Source organism: Procambarus clarkii, chromosome 36, assembly GCF_040958095.1.
Source record: "Procambarus clarkii isolate CNS0578487 chromosome 36, FALCON_Pclarkii_2.0, whole genome shotgun sequence".
NCBI lineage: Eukaryota > Metazoa > Arthropoda > Malacostraca > Decapoda > Cambaridae > Procambarus > Procambarus clarkii.
Window position 1 is genome coordinate 9,068,697 of NC_091185.1, and position 20,734 is coordinate 9,089,430.

At 42.4% G+C, this 20,734-nt stretch overlaps 1 protein-coding gene across 1 annotated transcript in view; it reads left to right on the forward strand.

Annotated features, from left to right (window-relative positions):
• Adsl (adenylosuccinate lyase) overlaps nt 1-6,599 on the forward strand; it is a 134,340-nt gene extending 127,741 nt beyond the window's left edge. Inside the window, exons 8-9 of the mRNA XM_045739091.2 lie at nt 3,058-3,234; nt 5,626-6,599. Of these exons, the coding sequence (XP_045595047.2) occupies nt 3,058-3,234; nt 5,626-5,712 (264 nt within the window). The 3' untranslated portion in view covers nt 5,713-6,599. The remainder of the gene's footprint in view (nt 1-3,057; nt 3,235-5,625) is intronic.
• Nucleotides 6,600-20,734: the final 14,135 nt, after the last annotated feature.

Here is a 20,734-nt window from a genome sequence, read left to right on the forward strand (position 1 = left end):
TTTTACATCCATATATCACGTCCCTCCTTTTGCCAGACTTGTAACAAACACGGCATCTTTTTTTTTTAGCCAAGTGCACGAGTTCATGCGTCAACTTGTAGTTGAAACGTTGTTCTGAATCTATAATTCTTGTATTTTTTGGATTCACTGGAAGAATATTGTCTTCTACAGGAACCACCAAACTTGTAGTAGAATCTTCTATGAAATCAGAAACATCAAGTGGTTCTATGTCCTCAATGTCCATTTCAGAATTTGTGGTTGATGAGTGGGCTTTAGGTGTTGAGGTGAACAGAGGACGCCTCGCACCAGATGGCCCGGGTGTTGAAACTGCCGCGTCAGCAGGAGGAGCTGCGCTGGCATCTATGTCGGGAACATGTGGTATACTTTTTGTTGTTGGCCATTCCTTGCTGTTCCACGCCAATAAGGCTTTTATTCCTACTGCGTGAAACTCTAATAGTGTTAGTTTTTTTGTGTCTGTTGAGTAGTGGTTATACAATGCGTATGCATTGTGCATGGCCATTTGCAGAAAATAGAAAGTGATCTTCTTGGTCCATTTGTGGGTTTTTCTTGCAAACTCATAATATTTGACCATTTGATCAAAATGATCAACACCTTTCATGAACTTATTGTAATCCACTATGGCCTTGGGTTTGTTCATTTTCACAATTTCTACTCCAGTTCTCCCGTCACCTTTACGAACGCGTTTCCTGCGCTGTGCTTGAGCAGTGTCGGCATTGTGGATATTGGTGATGACAGAGACGGGGCGCTTGTCCTTCCAAACTATAACAAAGGTGTTATCCTTACGCATGTATACGGTCGTGTCGGTTGCCATTTTACCCTTTACAACTTGTTGCAGATCCTTGGGGGCGCCACGTTGGAGTCTAAGTGTGCCACATGTGTAAACACCAACTTCACGTAATTGTTCTGTTAGGCTTACCGAGTTATAGTAGTTATCCATATACAAATGATAACCCTTGTTGACTAGGGGCGCCATCAACCCCATCACGGTTTCCACTGTCGTTTTTCCAATTCCACAATACACATCAAATTTATATATGTAGCCTGATTTCCCTTCGGCCAACATATAAAATTTTACACCATATTTATCAGGCTTGTTGGGATTGTAGACCTTGAAAGAGAGGCGGCCTCGCCAAGCCATTGTACCCTCATCGAGACTCAATTCTTTTTTGGGGATATATACAGATTCAAATTTTTCTGAAAAATAGTCCATTAGTGGTCTAACTTTTATCAATCGGTCACCATTATTCACTGGAACGCCTTTTTTGTTATACATGTGGAAGAACTTAGAAATGTGTTGGAACCGAGCAGACGACATAAACAAGTTGAAGAATCGACAATGCCACATCTGATTCGTCTGCCAGTACATCCTCATTGTAGGCATCTTCACTATGCCCATCAGTATGCACAGGGCCAAATATCGGGCCATTTCTTTCACCGACACTGGTTTCCACGTTTTTCTTGCTGACTCAGCCATGAGATGTATGACGTGTGTGGCATGCAAATTTGTTTCATACGCTAAGTATTCAACCACTGCTCTAGTGAAAAATAATTGTAAAAACTGCAATGGAGTAGCAGGTAGTGGAATTGTTAGGCCAGGGGTTGCAGTAAAGTCATCAACGATGGGAGGAGTATTGCTACGATTACACTCATCACCCAGCCTAGCCCTCTTTGGTACCGGACACGTGCGGTTACCGCGTGGCGGGGCTGGGGCTTCTTCATCACTCTCATCCTCACTCTCGAAATATCTTCATCACTTGAGGAAACCTCATAAAGAACATCATTTTCCGGTTCGTCAGCCTCCAAATCATCATCAGAAGACCCTGAAAAGGCTTCAACAACGTCGGGAATCTTGGATGGAGTGAGATTGACCCCACGATACAGATCGAAAATCCTGGCGATCTCTTCTGCTTTCTTAGATTTCCTACCTTTGTTTTGCGTTCCACTGCTTGTTCCTGGTGCAGCATCCATGTTGAAGGTATTGAATGGGTTTTAGGTACACGAGAACGGAAACGGAACGGAAATAAATGCGTAAAACGGGTCACGTTTGCCGCGAGAGGGGAGCACAGTGTGGGCACTTGGCGTGTCAACAAAACAATGGGCCGACCACGTGACCGGGTAGGCCGAGATGCCATGTGTTCGGTGAGGGAGAACGGGAATTTCATGGAGAACAATCTGAGAGTATCCCCATCCATTTCGGTTAAAAAATGGAATTTATAGAAATATTTTTTCGATTGACGAGAAAAGTAGGCAGTTATGCGGAATCGTAAGAAAAACCAGTGACGAGTTATCTCTAATCGAAAGCGCGAAAGTGTTAAAGTACACTATATAAAAAAAATTGTTCTCAAGGGCAGTCGTACACGTAGGTACCACTGTACAGGTATATAAGTTCCATCTCCCTTTTGTAGGGAGCCCAATACTGGATGTAATTTTTGTTCTATATTTTGCATAGGAGAAAAAGTATTTCAGATTTCTCTCTTTTGCTGATGGCCTTTGATCTCTCTGCCTCTTCTGGATTTTATGATTCTTGTAGCTTCAGTTCAGTCATTTCTATTTTTCTACATAGCCTTCTAGCCTTCCTTGTCATTCTTGTGTTAAGTTGGGGCATTCAAGTTATTCGGCAATTTGTTTTCTTCATCTATAGAGGAAATGTCGTTCTAGTTTGCATCTCTTCCTCTTTTCTTAGAGGTATGCAGCTTGAGCATGTTTCCAGTGCCACCGAGCTTATTTTCTCGAGGTACTGATTTAGGTTTGCATTTTCTTGTTGTTCCGTACTAATTCATTCTGTACATGTAAAATTGCATTATTCTTGATTTTCAACAACTTTGTTATAGTTGCTGCTTTCAGTAAGGAACCATTTAGTCAGGTACACTAATTGATTAAAATATTTTTGTATTCATTTATTACACCTTTTTTGTATTGGTAATGCAAAGGATGACCAGTATAAAGGATGATAACTCTGAGTATTTCCTACTACTGTAGTTTGTTTATGATAAGTAATAAGAGGTTAAATTGTTTTCTTAATGTATACCCTAACAGGAGTGTCATGAAGAGATCCGTGTACACAGTCAAGCTGCAGGAAATAAAGTGAAACAGGAGGGTTTGGAGAATGATTTGGTGGAAAGGATAAAGGCTTCTCCTTACTTTGCTCCCATACATGGACAGATTGATGCCCTCCTCAACCCTTCAACCTTCATTGGTCGAGCACCACAACAGGTGAGTCCACTTACCATTACCAGTGACACCTTAGTACTGTACACTTGTTAATTCTCAAACTCAAATACCTGATAAGTACTAGACTAAGCTGAAATGTTCATATACTGTACTATACATTAAAATATAAGACAAATTTTAGGGAATTATTTGTAAAATATTTATGGTTAGATTTTTATTTTAAATAGGAAAAAAAACTATTAGTAGATTTATAACCCTTCCACTGCATGACACAACGAGGAATGTTCTCAGCAAATATCTCTCGGCTGCACGACACAATCTAGGTTGTTTTAAAGTACAGTACAGTACAGTACTGGTATCACCTAAAATATAAAAGTTCTGCCATGGAAACAGGGCAACCAAATGCTTCCCAGGGGTAAATAGTCTCCTGCAATGGGGCTACCAACTTGGCAGGAAATTGCAGGGAGAAAGGCTTAAGAAACACGACTAATTGAATTATACATAATCCACACAAGCCCACAACACTGTCTAGGGTGTCAAATCAGCACTTGCCACCCACACATCCTTATCTCCAGGGAATTACTTATCTCTTCCCAAATTATTGGCCAAATGTTAATCACTTGTAATACTCGCATATCCTACTTATGATAACCACTCGTGTACTCCACCACTAAGATGTGCGCTGCAACCTGAGGTGGGTGTGTATTTACCTAGTTGTGCTTGCGGGGGTTGAGCTCTGTCTCTTTGGTCTTGCCTCTCGACCGTCAATTAACTGATGTACAGATTCTCGAGCCTACTGGGCTCTATCACAACTACATTTGAAACTGTGTATGAAGTCAGCCTCCACCACATCACTGCCTAATGCATTCCACCTGTTAACTATTGAAAACACTGACATTGAAAAAGTTCTTTCTAACATCCCTGTGGCTCATTTGGGTACTCGGTCTCTGCTTGTCCTCTTGTTTGTGTACCACCCGTGTTAAACAGTTTATCTACCCTGTCAATTCCTCTGAGAATTTTGTAGGTATCCTGTCTCCCCTTACTCTTCTGTCTTCCAGTGTCATGAGGTGTATTTCATGCAGCCTTTCCTCGTAACTCATGCCTCTTAGTTCTGGGACTAGCCTAATGGCATACTTCTGAATTTTTTCCAGCTTTGTCTTGTGCTTGATAAGATACGGGCTCCATGCTGGGGCCGCATACTCCAGGATGGGTTTTACAGATGTGGTATACAAGGTTCTGAATGATTTCTTATACAGGTTCCTGAAGGATGTTCAGATGTTAGCCAGCCTCGCATATGCCGCAGATGTAATTCTTTTTAATGTGGGCTTCAGGAGACAGGTTTGGTGTGATATCAACTCTTAGATTTTTTTGTCTGTCTGTTTCGTGAAGTACTTCATCTCCCATTCTGTATCCTGTGTCTGGCCTCCTGTTTCCACAGCTGAATTTCATTACCTTACATTTACTCGGGTTGAACTTTAGTAGCCATTTGTTGGACCATTCATTCAGTTTGTCTCGATCATCTTGTAGCCTCATACTATCTTCCTCTGTTTTAATTCCTCATAATTTTTGCAGCATCAGCAAACAATGAGAGGAAAGATTCTATACCCTCTGGGAGAGAGATCATTTACATATATTGGAAACGGTATAGGTCCAAGGACTGAACCCTGCGGGACTCCACTGGTGACGCCTCACCAGTCTGAGACCTCCCACCTCACAGTGACTCGCTGTCTTCTGTTGCTTAGGTACTCCCTTATCCAATGGAGTACCTTCCCTTTCACTCCTGCCTGCATCTCCAACTTTTGCACTAGCCTCTTGTGTGGTTCTGTGTCAAAGGCTTTCTGGCAGTCCTAAAAATATGCAGTCTGCCCACCCCTCTCTTTCTTGCCTGATTTTTGTTGCCTGGTCATAGAATTCAGTTAATCCTGTGAGGCAGGACTTGCCATCCCTGAACCATGTTGATGCTGTGTTACAAAGTTCTTTTGCTCCAGATGTTTTTTGATGATTTCTCCATAAATAAGGAACCTATCCAGTAGCCTCTCATATCAAATGACTCCCTGCATCTCGGGGAACCTGCATGGTAAGTGGATATGACTCTTAACGCTGGCATTGGATAGAAATGGGAGAGGGCACCGTAACACTGTTCAAGAAAACAGTGAACTATCATCACCCTTATTTTCATTTTTCTTTCAAACTTACTTATATCTGACTTGTTGGTCTCCTCAGTTTGGGTAGATTGCCAAGCTCCCTCGCCTTATAGAGCCAGATCCTTGATTGTGGCTCCCAGTTGGTCGCAGGAGCCTTGCACACTCGGAGGCTTAGCAGTGGCACCCAGTGTGTAAGGGAGCTCTTAGCAGCTACTGATGGTCTACCAGTAAAGGACATTTCATTATTCATTTTACATACATTTTTTCTTACATGTTATTCTCTTTGCAGGTGGAGGAGTTTCTAAAATGTGAGGTAGAGCCAGTTTTGAAGAAATATGAAGGAAAACTGGAAAGCACTTCTACTTTAGTAAACTAATATATGATGTTTGTACGTTGATGTACCGGCCACTATTAGACTTAAGAGCTCAAGTTATAATGTAATGCTGCTGCTGCTGTTGCTGTTGTAATTGTTGCTACAAATAAGATGCCTGATGCCAGTGATGGTTGTGGTGGGTATTGTCACTACACCTTGGTAAGTGGCTTCAACTGAAAAGTGGTTCATATTAATCACTATAATGTACAGTGATTTACAGTGCCTTTTACGTAACTTTGAAAATAAAATTGTAGCATTCAGATTACCGAGCCCCATTAGGAGACAGTGGCGATTTATGGTCATCAGTCTACCCTATAATCAGGCTTGTAATAAAACTGGCAATGCTTAACAAGTATTTGTGCTTGTGACCTATTAATTACTTTAAGAAAAAGTAATTACTTTTAAACAAAAATGATTAATTAAGAAAAAGATGACCGAGGATTAAGACAGTACAGTAGAGTACAATATTACTAGTGGAAAGCTTGTATATTTGGGACACCTTTTGGTCAATTATTTGTGCCAAATGAGGTATTGGGCAGACTTGATTACATTGTGCCATAGTATATCTTCTTTGGTAGTTTGACTTTTAATTTTGTGTTCATAAATGTCATAAATGTTATTGTTTTAATGAAGGTGTGTGTATTGTTGTGTATTGTTAACCATGTCAAACGTGAAGGGTAGTACCAGACATTTGGTAGATGTGTTCCCGACACATGAAGGAATGTTTTGTGTATAGGCATTGTCTTGGTATATATAAGTGAGTTATGTTACATAATAAACAATGTTTATATAGAAAACATCTTTACTGCATAATAAATTACATCTCATTTCCATCAACCATCAACCAGGTATTTCAGAAGAAATTATAAAACATTAAATTTATCAGACAATATGAATGTTTAATTTAACATTAGTCTACATTTTATCACACAATGTAGGCCTAGCCAGAGGAATGAAGAGAAATTGTTTGTATATTTTTTCATATTTTTTTTATATTTTTACTTCATTTGTTACAGAGCACCACTTGGCTTCCGAACTTTAGTTATCCGAAACTTCCAGTTTCCCGATTGGGGTTGAGGAGTCATGCTACCCGAACAAAGTTCGGGTAGGAAGGGGGTCCACCAAGCATCACGCCGGCTTGTGGTGGTGGGTGGGAGATGGTCCAGTTTGCCCGCTGTGACTTCACAGGTTCACGGCCTATTATTCCTATTATTTTGAATTGTCATAAGGCTGGAATGTTCATTCTGTGCTTTTGTTTTACATATCTGCACAATCAAGAAACATCTGTGCACCATGTCGGCTCCAAATGCACCCATTGCATCAGTGATGGCTGACTGGTGGGTGGATGGTGACTGGTGGGTGGATGGATGTGGGAGCTTAGGTGGGAGGCAGTATGAGAGAGGGGGGGAGAATCAGTGAGAGAGAGGGGGAGAATTAGAAAGGAAGGAGGGAGGGAGGGGGAGGTAGGGAGAGGTGCTAGGAGGTAGGCAGGAAGGGAGGGAAGTAGTGAGAATTAGGGAGTCAGGGAAAGGCTGGCTGGCTGGCTGGCTGGCTGGCTGGCTGGCTGGCTGGCAGGAATGCCAGCTGGCTGACTGACTGGCTGGCAGGAATGCCAGCTGGCTGACTGACTGGCTGGCTGGCTGGCTGACTGGCAGGCAGGCAGGCAGGCAGGCAGGAAGCGATGTATGGGTGTTGAGGTGAACCACGTGACCTTTGAGTGTGTGTGTGTGTGTATGGGTGGGCGGGGGGGAGAGACAGAGGTGTGTCAGTGGTGGGGGAGGGATCGGCTGACTCCGTAAGCCTAACCAAACTCGACAGACCTGTGACCCAGATTTGTTTCTTAAATGTACATCAGCGTATATTTTTGGCAGGCTGGCAGGCAGGATGTGCCTGCAGGCTGGCTGGCAGGATGTTCCTGGAGGCTGGCTGGTAGGATGTTCCTGGAGGCTGGCTGGTAGGATGTTCCTGGAGGCTGGCTGGCAGGATGTGCCTGCAGGCTGGCAGGCAGGATGTGCCTGCAGGCAGGCTGGCAGGATGTTCCTGGAGGCTGGCTGGCAGGATGTTCCTGCAGGCTGGCAGGCAGGATGTGCCTGCAGGCTGGCTGGCAGGATGTTCCTGGAGGCTGGCTGGCAGGATGTTCCTGGAGGCTGGCTGGCAGGATGTTCCTGCAGGCTGGCTGGCAGGATGTTCCTGCAGGCTGGCTGGCAGGATGTGCCTGCAGGCTGGCAGGCAGGATGTTCCTGGAGGCAGGCTGGCAGGATGTTCCTGCAGGCTGGCTGGCAGGATGTGCCTGCAGGCTGGCTGGCAGGATGTTCCTGGAGGCTGGCTGGCAGGATGTTCCTGCAGGCTGGCTGGCAGGATGTGCCTGCAGGCTGGCTGGCAGGATGTTCCTGCAGGCTGGCTGGCAGGATGTGCCTGCAGGCTGGCTGGCAGGATGTTCCTGGAGGCTGGCTGGCAGGATGTTCCTGGAGGCTGGCTGGCAGGATGTTCCTGCAGGCTGGCTGGCAGGATGTTCCTGCAGGCTGGCTGGCAGGATGTTCCTGCAGGCTGGCTGGCAGGATGTTCCTGCAGGCTGGCTGGCAGGATGTGCCTGCAGGCTGGCTGGCAGGATGTTCCTGCAGGCTGGCTGGCAGGATGTTCCTGCAGGCTGGCTGGCAGGATGTGCCTGCAGGCTGGCTGGCAGGATGTTCCTGCAGGCTGGCTGGCAGGATGTGCCTGCAGGCTGGCTGGCAGGATGTTACTGGAGGCTGGCTGGCAGGATGTTCCTGCAGGCTGGCTGGCAGGATGTTCCTGGAGGCTGGCTGGCAGGATGTTCCTGGAGGCTGGCTGGCAGGATGTTCCTGCAGGCTGGCTGGCAGGATGTTCCTGCTGGCAGGATGTGCCTGCAGGCTGGCAGGATGTTCCTGCAGGCTGGCAGGATGTTCCTGCAGGCTGGCAGGATGTTCCTGCAGGCTGGCAGGATGTTCCTGCAGGCTGGCAGGATGTTCCTGCAGGCTGGCAGGATGTGCCTGCAGGCTGGCTGGCAGGATGTTCCTGCAGGCTGGCTGGCAGGATGTTCCTGCAGGCTGGCTGGCAGGATTTTCCTGCAGGCTGGCTGGCAGGATTTTCCTGCAGGCTGGCTGGCAGGATGTTCCTGCAGGCTGGCTGGCAGGATGTTCCTGCAGGCTGGCAGGATGTTCCTGCAGGCTGGCAGGATGTTTCTGCAGGCTGGCAGGATGTTCCTGCAGGCTGGCAGGATGTTTCTGCAGGCTGGCAGGATGTTCCTGCAGGCTGGCAGGATGTTTCTGCAGGCTGGCAGGATGTTCCTGCAGGCTGGCAGGATGTTTCTGCAGGCTGGCAGGATGTTCCTGCAGGCTGGCAGGATGTTCCTGCAGGCTGGCAGGATGTTCCTGCAGGCTGGCAGGAAACATCCAGAGGATGTTTGCCAGACGTCTTAATAATCAGTTATGAACAATTAAGGACTTATAAAGCGGATCAGGACTTTACTTATTGGTGAGGACAAACAAAATACGGTCGCATTTACGCCATGAACCTGTCGATTTTTCCCCCTAGAGTTGTTTTAAACATTTATTTTTTCATTTCTAGTTTATTTTTTCCCTCTATTTCTCGTTTACGAACTTACATGTTAACGGATGGGTCTCGTCCCCAAGGGGTTTGGAAACCAAGTGGTGCTCTGTATAACACTTTGACTTTCTTTAGTTATTTTATAACACTTTACTTCAGTTATTTCACCATTTATGACCACTCACCTGGCTGTCACCACTGATACTACCACCAAGCCAGCTCTTACAAATTATGACTAACTTAAAGTTAAGTCTACTTAATGCTGCCACCACCTTCACCCAAGTACTGAAAATGAGTACTTTGCAGTGACCTACTAATCTTGAGGCTTCAGGAAGACCTTGACAATCTGAAGGAATGGCCCAACAAATCATCATTAGAGTTTAACCCAAGCAAATGTAATGTAATGAAGATAGGTGTAGGGAGCAGGAGGCCAGATACAAGGTATCATTTGGGAGATGAAATACTTGAGTCAGAGAGAGAGAATCGGAGGGTTGTTATAAATGGTGACCGGTACCGGCGAAGGGTATCGATCACGGGAGAGTTGAAGATGTTAATTACTCTAGGTAGTGGTGGGCACAATACCCAGACACTCGCCTACTGTGACCTATTCCAGAATAAGGACACTGGCACGGGGGAGAGAACAATACCCTATTAACAGTACTCTTACTATGCACTGGCATCCAAATAATTCTAAAACACTTGATAATTACAGGCAGGAGGAAGATAATTTAACATGTGACGATCGTCACCACAACTTGGGGAAATGCTTACAGGAGATTTGGGCCTGGCAACTCTATAAATGAATAAGCAGGAATGAATGAACACAACAGATGGACAGTTTAATATTATAAATTTATTTAAAATAGTTTCAATATAAAAATGAAACCATTTTCCCTAATCACTTTTCACTTCTCCCTAATCACTTCTAATCACTTTTCCCTATCATGATAATTAGAATTATCAACACTGGTGATATTAAAACATAAGAGACCAGTACTCAAGATGCAGCAGCCAGAACCCCAGACTCCTGTCTAGTCTGGTACACAACACAACACGACTCAACTTGACTCGACACGACTCGACTCAACAACTCGATTCGACACAACTCCCCACCTAGGAAACAGGGTTGGTTCATCATAAATTGTGAGAGGGCCAGAGATCAAAAGACACAAGCATGGAATCTTTATAAGAAGAGACCAAACCCCCAAACATACCAGCGATACAAAGATGTGAGAAACAACTACACGTCAGAAAGGAGAGAGGCAGAGAGGGACTTTGAGAACGGTATAGCAGATAAATGTAAATCAGATCTGGGCCTTTTCTCTAAATTCATTAAAAGCAAGCTGCAGGTAAAGGATAATATTGAGAGGTTGAAAATGGGGGTACAGATACATGAAAAATTAAAAGGAAATGTGTGAAACATTAAACGTAAAGTTCCAAAGTGTGTTTGTACAAAATGAGATTTTCAGAGAACCAGACACAATAAGAATTCCAGAAAACAGCATAGAGCACATGGAGGTGTTTAGAGACAAAGTGAAACAAATGCTCCTGGAGCTAAGTAAGAACAAAGCAGTTGGCCCAGATGGAGTCTAGCTCTGTAGCTACTTACTGGAAACCAGTAATTACTTTACTGGAAACCTTACTGGAAACCAGTAAACCTGGAAAAACCAGTAATTCCATCTATCATCATACTATCATGCAAGAGGAGCCACACATCTATGATTCATCCAATAAAATCAGCAGACTTCTAGATGTTACTACCTGTACTGCTCGGCTTAGACTCGGTTATAAGTATCTCTGGGAATTCTCATTATCTGTCGATGTAGACCTGACCAAATGTAAACTGTGTCAACAAAATTATCCGCACACCCTCTGTCACTATGTAATTACCTAAGTGTAGTTACAGGATGAGAGCTACGCTCGTGGTGTCCCGTCTTCCCAGCTCTCTTTGTCATATAACGCTTTGAAACTACTGACGGTCTTGGCCTCCACCACCTTCTCACTTAACTTGTTCCAACCGTCTACCACTCTGTTTGCGAAAGTGAATTTTCTTATATTTCTTCGGCATCTGTGTTTAGCTAGTAAGCTAGTGATGGAGTGCGAAAAGATACGTGAATTTAGAGACAATTCTATAACCAATGTTCCAATGATGTGTAAATATTTCATTCAAAATGATCTGCTACCAGAAATTTTAGCCAAATATCCCCAGTTTGCTAACTGTAGGTAGTAACTAAGTGATTGTAACCTATCCACTGCTGCCCACTGGATGGGGGGCGGTGTGCAGGACAAACATACAAATTGTGACACTAGCTCTCCACACATATGTCAGTTGCTTAATTTAGAAACTGTACTTGTGGTCGATCTTGAACCCATTGTTGATGTGACGACTTGTACTAAATTTTGTAACTAGCTCATCAAGATTGTAACTTAGCTAAATGAATTGTGGGGTTCTAAACTAACTAAACCAGATGGAGTTTCACCATGGGTTCTGAGAGAATGTGCACCTGAGCTCAGCATTCCACTTCAGCTGATTTTTCAGACATCCCTGTGCATAGGAGACGTCGTAGCAGATGTGTGGAAAAAGGTTAACATAGTTCCAATCTACAAAAGTGGAAGCAGGGAAGACTCCCTCAATTATAGACCTGTATCATTGACAAGTGCAATAGTCAAAATATTGGAAAAGATAATTAAAACTAAATGGGTAGAACACCTAGAGAGAAATGATATAATATCAGACAGACAGTACAGTGGTACCTCGGAATGCGATTGTCCCTGTATGCGAGGTTTTCGGAAGGCGAGGTGTATTTACTCCAAAAATTTGTCTCGGAAGGCGATGGTTACTTCAGGAGGCGAGTTTGGACGCGAGTTTGTTGATACACGTACAGCCGACCTAGCGCGTTCGTCGTCCCTCCGTCCCGCCGCCCCTCAGTTTATTATTGTCTCGCGCTCAGTGACTACCCCCACATCAATTCTTCTCGCGGATTTTCAGTGTTTTGTTGGATTTTTGGTGATTTGTCTATACAATTTGTTATTATATATCTCACCATGGGTCCCAAGAAAGCCAGTGGTAAGGATAAAGGCCAGAAAGCTCATGTGAGGATGACAATAGAGGAGAAACAAGAGATCATTCGGAAGCATGAGAACGGTACACGTGTTGTTGAACTTTGTAGGCAGTACAACAAAGCCACATCAACAATATGCACTATACTTAAGAAGAAAAATAAGATTATGGGTGCTAAAGTGGCAAAAGGAGTAAGAACATTAACGGCACAAAGACCACAAATACTTGAAGAAGTGGAAAAGTTGTTATTAATTTGGATACACGACAAGGAGTTGAGGGGTGATAGTGTTTCGGAGGCCATTATTTGTGAGAAAGCCAGGGTGTTGCACGAAGACCTTCTAAAGAATACCCCTGCAACGAGTGATGCAGATAAGAAAGAGTTTAAGGCAAGCAGGGGCTGGTTTGAAAAATTTAGAAAGAGAAGTGGTATCCATAGTGTTACAAGGCATGGGGTTATGTGATGTGATTATGGAAGGGGACTCCCCTTCCAAACAGTAACTCCTCTCCTCCTCCCCCCTCCTCACCATCTTCCATACGCCTACAGCACTCGACAGCAAGGTATGTAATAACTGGAACACAGTTTTGTAGGTTTATTTAGATGAATTAGGTAAATTAGGTATAAAAATTTAGTTTGATGTGGGGTTTTTGGGGTAGTCAGGAACGGATTAATTCATTTCCCTTTATTTCTTATGGGGAAATTAACTTCGGAATGCGAGTTTTCGGAAGGCGAGGCGTCTCCAGGAACGGATTAAACTCTTATTCTGAGGTATGCCTGTATGGTTTTCGATCTGGAAGATCCTGTGTATCGAATTTACTCAGTTTCTATGATAGAGCCACAGATATTTTACAGGAAAGAGATGGTTGGGTTGACTGCATCAATCTGGACCTAAAAAAGGCTTTCGACAGAGTTCCACATAATAGGTTGTTCTGGAAACTGGAAAATATTGGAGGGGTGACAGGTAAACTTCTAACAAGGATGAAAAATTTTCTGATTGATAGAAAAATGAGGGCAGTGATCAGAGGCAATGTATCGGACTGGAGAAATGTCACAAGTGGATGATCTACCAGTTGGTATACAGAATTATATGAACATGTTTGTTGATGATGCTAAGATAATAGGAAGGATAAGAAACTTAGATGATTGTCATGCCCTTCAAGATGACCTGGACAAAATAAGTATATGGAGCACCACTTGTCAAATGGAATTTAATGTTAATAAATGCCATGTTTTGGAATGTGGAAGAGGAGGATATAGACCCCACACAACCTATAAATTATGCGAGAAATCTTTAAAAGAATTCTGATAAAGAAAGAGATCTTGGGGTGGTTTTAGATAGAAAACTATCACCTGAGGACCACATAAAGAACGTTGTGTTAAGGGAGCCTATGCCACGCTTTCTAACTTCAGAATTGCTTTTAAATACATGGATGGCAAAATGCTAAAGAAATTGTTCACGATTTTTGTCAGGCCAAAGCTAGAATATGCAGCGGTTGTGTGGTGCCCATATCTTAAGAAGCACATCAACAAACTGGAAAAGGTGCAAAGATATGCTACTAAGTGGTTCCCAGAACTGAAGGGCAAGAGCTACAAGGAGAGATTAGAGGCATTAAATATGCCAAAACTAGAAGACAGAAGAAAAGAGGTGATATGATCACTACATACAAAATAGTAACAGGAATTGATAAAATTGATAGGGAAGATTTCCCAAGATCTGGAATTTCAAGAACAAAAAGGTTATACAGTAGATTTAAACTAACTAAACAAAGCTGCCGAAGAAATATAAGAAAATTAACTTTCGCAAACAGTGGTAGACGGTTGGAACAAGTTAGGTGAGAAGGTGGTGGAGGCCAAGACCGTCAGTAGTTTCAAAGCGTTATATGACAGAGTGCTGGGAAGACGGGACACCACAAGCGTAGCTCTCATCCTGTAACTATACTTGGGTAATTACATTTGGGTAATTATTCACTCATTCACTCACACTCTCACTCTCTCTCACACACTCACTCTTAACTCCTTGATTGACTTCCCCCCCCCCCCTCATTTTCCTCTTCTAACTTTTATATCCCTTTATCTATACTGTTTCTGTTGAATTAACGGCTTGAATCTGGTACTTCTTTGGAAGAGGGATTAGCTCGCTAACCTTTCAAACTACCCTGAAGTAAGGTTTCTGTGACCTTACCTCGCCTCCCTGGAAAAGTCTCGTTGATCTGATACCTTACAAGTCTCCACTCATTAGCTTCAACAACTGTTACAGTGTGAACAGTCTTTATCAATCAGATCAACTGGATATTCATCTTTAATAATATTGATAACTAATTTCACTACAAAATATGCCTTTTTACCCTTTATGGGGTAAAAGTTCACTAAGTAAATATTCCAGGATCATTAGTCATAGATATATTTATTCATGGTCTATCGAAATATAACTTAATATCTTGGAATGTCAATACAGTCATTATTTGAATATATATTTTATTATATGCTAAAATAATGTATTACTGTTGTAAAAGTAATTGTACAAATGTCAGCCAACTGTTTACAACATACTGTACCTTTAATACAGATTTGTAGATACAAGCATGGAATTTACACAAGATAATGTAACCTTGATTGTGCAAATCAAGATTGCAGTGCACACTTTGCAGGCCAGACTTGCTCTGCTCTGCTCAGCGAAGCAGATTGTCGGTGGATTTACTCAGGATAGTTATCTAGAGTTTCTGACCTATCACCTTAAACGTTTCCAATTAACCCCTGGGCTGCTCATGTGATTTTAGCCTGCAACACGCCCAGGCGCAAGAAAAAAAACTCCAAAAAATTATTTCATCTTATAGGAGTGTTCATTTGTGTTCCCTGATCACGGGGGAAAAATTTTCTTACGTAAATTTGAAATGACATAAATGAGCTAAGAAGATGGATGATGATGTCACCGCAAGTGCGAGCTCAAGCAGCGTGCGTTCCGATGGCGTCGTGCGTGGCCTTCAAGCAGCCAGAGTTGCCACAAATTTATTTGTGCGGCATTATTTACAATGTCAGGTGAATTTGACCACAATAGTTTTCACTGATATTATTCAATATAATGTCACTTGATGTTGTGTTATAATACAACTTGCATGCATTCAATACACACATATTAGTGTCACAATTATGCACACTCAAATGTTTTCTTTTACAACATATATAATATGTATTCAGAATTTTAAAAAATATATACACGCACTCACTCAATATGTACAGTTTTTTGCACCATTATTGAACATTCAGAAGTCCTGGAGAGAGTGGTAGTCGTTGAAGCAGTTGACAGCACACAAAGGGACGACACATACTTCACACCATGTTTGTAACATTTTACGTTTCTGTGGTCACGTTTCTGTGGTTTTACAAACAATGCATTCACGTTGGGTTATTGCACGCTTTCCAGATGGTGGCAAATATATTAGTCTTATGTACTTGAAAGCCATCCCTGTAAGTAAGTCTGGGGTGTAGCAGCATGGTGCAATACTTGGTTCTGAATGGGGTCTTTGCCAAACTTTGTTAGTAACTGTGTCACAACTAAAAAATAAACACACGGAATGTTGGTTCACGACCTGTTTTCACCAGATGCATATTGAAATTGTTGAGCATGGTTATGTCAACAAGGTAAAAAATCATCATTCTGGTCCACTTTACTGTTTTCTGTACACACTCGACAGCGCCCACCATCATGTCGCATTTATCAACCAAACGCATGTTGATATTATAGTCCATGATGCAATCTGGTTTATATATGGGTTGTTTCGTTGTTTTGTTCACCATTGTACCAGTGTGAATGGTTGTCAACAAACTCACTTCTCGCCTGTCTTTCTGCCTGTCGCAAGTTGCAGCACGATTGATGTTTTAGTGACCTGGAGGTCTATATTTGTTCTGCCTTTGCTGCAAAGTCCTCTGTGGTTACTATTCTTTTTTACTTAGAAAAGGCTTATGATACCACTTGAAGGTACAATATTTTGTCCCAGCTTCATTCTTTTGGCCTTCATGGCAATCTCCCACTCTTCATTGTTCTTCATTGAACTCTCCCATTGTTCTATTCATGTTAGCCTTTTTGCCACTTACTCTGCCTCTTTTTCCCCAATTCGAAGGTGTCTCAAAGGGTAGTGTTACGAGCACTACTCTTTTTTCCTTATTGCCCTTAATGGTCTTACTTCCTCCCTTCCCTCTGGTGTTTTCTCAGCCCTTTATGTAGATCTCACTCTGCTGTTGAGGGGATGACTTCCCTTTTTTCAATCCCGGCTCCAACTTGATTGGTTCTATGTCGTCTTGATCCACCAATCATGGCTTCAAGCTCTCTACATTCAAGACTTGTGCTATGATTTTTACTTGGAGGGAGGTCGTTCTTCATCCACCATTGTCACACTATGGTCGTCCCCTTCTCTATAAGGATTCCACTGAAATTTTGGGGTTGATTTTTTACACTAGTCTTGGTCAATACGTACTTGGCTCTTACCGTCTGCCTTTGCCTTTTGAGTCCTCGAGTTGAGTTACCTCTTTGAGTTACCTCTTGAGTCGAATGCTCTAAGGCCCTTGCATTACTTCAAGTCTTGTCCCATACTTTCTGGGGTGCAGAAAGTTGCACCCTTCTCTATTTTCAGTCTTGTCTCGTGATGTCTAAATAGGATTATGGCTACCCTGCCTCCTACTCTGCCTCTCCTTCGTTGTCTTGGTCTGCATCATGCTAGGTTGCACCTCTGCACTGGTGCATTTCGTTCATTCCCTATCCATAACTTGTGTTGAAACACATGTCTTGTCTCTTCAGGATCATAGAGATTGTTACTGCCTTCACTACCTCACGAGGTCTCTGCAACATCCTCATTCTCGCTTTTGCAGGGCTTTGGCTGTTTTCCCTCTGGTAGGCCCTGTTCCCTTATACGTAAATCTGTGTATCTATGTATTTACATATGTAGGTTAGCTTAGCATTTTAAAAGCACCAAATCACCTTCTGTGGTTGAGTGTTCAATAAACCCTTGAACTGTATGTTTAACACTTCTCTAACCCTGTCCATGGAGGACAGAAGAAAATGTATATATGCTGGTTAGCATTGTAAATGTGTGGCCACGTCTGTGGTAGAAAAAAAAAAAAAAAAAATTGGCGGGTTCCACTTGTGAAGTTTGGCAAATCTATGACCCAAGTCATCAAGCCATCTATGTCACGAATCTTACTAGGATTCTGCCATTACTCTTGATTATCATATTACTTTATTGTCTTGTTCTCTAATTAATATTGCATCCAGTTGTATGATATAAGATTTTGTATGTTATATATATACAGTATATAATAGCATGCTATGTAGTGTGTAATTACCTAAGTGTAGTTACAGGATGAGAGCTACGCTCGTGGTGTCCCGTCTTCCCAGCACTCTTTGTCATATAACGCTTTGAAACTACTGACGGTCTTGGCCTCCACCACCTTCTCACTTAACTTGTTCCAACCGTCTACCACTCTATTTGCGAAGGTGAATTTTCTTATATTTCTTCGGCATCTGTGTTTAGCTAGTTTAAATCTATGACCTCTTGTTCTTGAAGTTCCAGGTCTCAGGAAGTCTTCCCTGTCGATTTTATCAATTCCTGTTACTATTTTGTACGTAGTGATCATATCACCTCTTTTTCTTCTGTCTTCTAGTTTTGGCATATTTAATGCTTCTAACCTCTCCTCGTAGCTCTTGCCCTTCAGTTCTGGGAGCCACTTAGTAGCATGTCTTTGCACCTTTTCCAGTTTGTTGATGTACTTCTTAAGATATGGGCACCACACAACAGCTGCATATTCTAGCTTTGGCCTAACAAAAGTCATGAACAATTTCTTTAGTATATCGCCATCCATGTATTTAAATGCAATTCTGAAGTTAGAAAGCATTGCATAGGCTCCTTGCACAATATTCTTTATGTGGTCCTCAGGTGATAGTTTTCTATCTAGAACCACTCCTAGATCTCTTTCTTTATCAGAATTCTTTAAAGATTTCTCACATAATATATAGGTTGTGTGGGGTCTATGTTCTCCTATTCCACATTCCATAACATGACATTTATTAACATTAAATTCCATTTGCCAAGTGGTGCTCCATATACTTATTTTGTCCAGGTCTTCTTGAAGGGCATGACAATCATCTAAATTTCTTATCCTTCCTATTATCTTAGCATCATCAGCAAACATGTTCATATAATTCTGTATAACAACTGGTAGATCATTTATGTACACAATAAACATCACTGGTGCAAGAACTGAACCCTGTGGTACTCCACTTGTGACATTTCTCCATTCCGATACATTGCCTCTGATTACTGCCCTCATTTTTCTATCAGTCAGAAAATTTTTCATCCATGATAGAAGCTTACCTGTCACCCCTCCAATATTTTCCAGTTTCCAGAACAACCTCTTATGTGGAACTCTGTCGAAAGCCTTTTTTAGGTCCAGATAGATGCAGTCAACCCAGCCATCTCTTTCCTGTAATATCTCTGTGGCCCGATCATAGAAACTGAGTAAATTCGATACACAGGATCTTCCTGATCGAAAACCATACTGTCTGTCTGATATTATATCATTTCTCTCCAGGTGTTCTACCCATTTAGTTTTGATTAGCTTTTCCAATACTTTCACTATTACACTTGTCAATGATACAGGTCTATAATTGAGGGGGTCTTCCCTGCTGCCACTTTTGTAGATTGGAACTATGTTAGCCTGTTTCCACACGTCTGCTACGATTCCTGTACACAGGGATGCCTGAAAGATCAGGTGAAGTGGAATGCTGAGCTCAGATGCACATTCTCTCAGAACCCATGGTGAAACGCCATCTGGGCCAGCTGCTTTGTTCCTCCCGAGCTCCTTTAGCATATTTTCCACTTCATCTCTAGACACCTCTATCCGCTCTATGTTGTTCTCTGGAATTCTTATTGTGTCTGGTTCTCTGAAGATTTCATTTTGTACAAACACACTTTGGAACTTTTCATTTAATGTTTCACACATTTCCTTTTCATTTTCCGTGAATCTGTTTCCCATTTTCAACCTCTGGATATTATCCTTTACCTGCAATTTGTTGTTTATGAATTTGTAGAATAGGCCCGGTTCTGTTTTACATTTATCTGCTATCCCTTTTTCAAAATTTCTTTCTGCCTCTCTCCTTACTGCTGTATAATTGTTTCTCGCATCTTTGTATCGCTGGTATGTTTGGGGGTTTGGCCTCTTCCTATACTGATTCCATTTTTGTGTCTTTTGGTCTCTTGCCCTCTCACAATTTCTGTCGAACCAATCCTGTTTTCTGGTCCTGCATCTCTGTTTTGGTATGAATGTTTGTGTGCCTTCCTCGTATAGTTTTAAAAATTTGGCATACATTTCATTTACTTCCCTGCTTAGCAACAATTCTGTCCAATTACACTCATTAAAAAAATTTCGAAGTTCCCCATAGTTGCCTCTCTTTAAATCGAGTTTATCAACTGTTTCAATGTCCCCATTTTCTTCTAGATGATATCTTAAAGCATATTTAATGTCTAACAGGACGTGATCACTCTTTCCCAAGGGAGGAAGGTACTGGATGTCAAAAATCTCTTCTTCTTTCCTGGTGAATACTAGATCCAGTACTGACGGTATATCTCCTTCCCTCATTCTTGTGGCTTGCTTTATGTGTTGATACAAGAATGTCTCCAGAATGAGGTTCACAAATCTGCATGTCCAAAAGTCCTCTGTTCTTGCTTCATAGGCCTCCCAGTCTATTGCTCTAAAGTTGAAGTCCCCCAGTATCAACAGTCGTGATTTATCTTTATCTGCGTGTACAATAATATCTCTCATGACCATTATGAGGCCCTCTCGTTTGTCATCCAGTTCTTCCTTTGTCCACGTGTTGCTTGCTGGTGGGCTGTAGGCATTTACAATTATCAGGTTATCATCCTGATTCCAGACCTGCAATGCCATTATGTCAATATCTCGAGGGTTTTCAAATATTAACTCTTTTACCTTCAGGTGTTTTTTCACCAGTACAGCCACTGCTCCTCCCTTCCTAGTTTTCCTGTCACGTCTCCAAACTGAGTAGCCTCTTGGGAATATGATGTGTGAGGCTTTTGGTGTTAGATTTCTCAGGTAGTTTCTCCGTGTGAGCGGTTGACCATATTTGGATATGGCCAGTGTGGGAACATTGTTGTCAATCGAGTGTCTATAGTTTTACCTTTATTTATTCCCATATTTGATTGCCGTATTATTGTATGGAATGTTGTACCAGTGTTTACTACTCTTTAGTTTAACAATGTTTTGAATATTAGTGCTTCATTTTGTTATTAGAATTTCCACAATGTTTATGTAGACGGTTAGTTGATTTTTTGGTAGACATTTAGTCGACGTTTGGCCTGCGGACCAAAGCCTGGGCAGTAGCGTGGCGGCTGTTG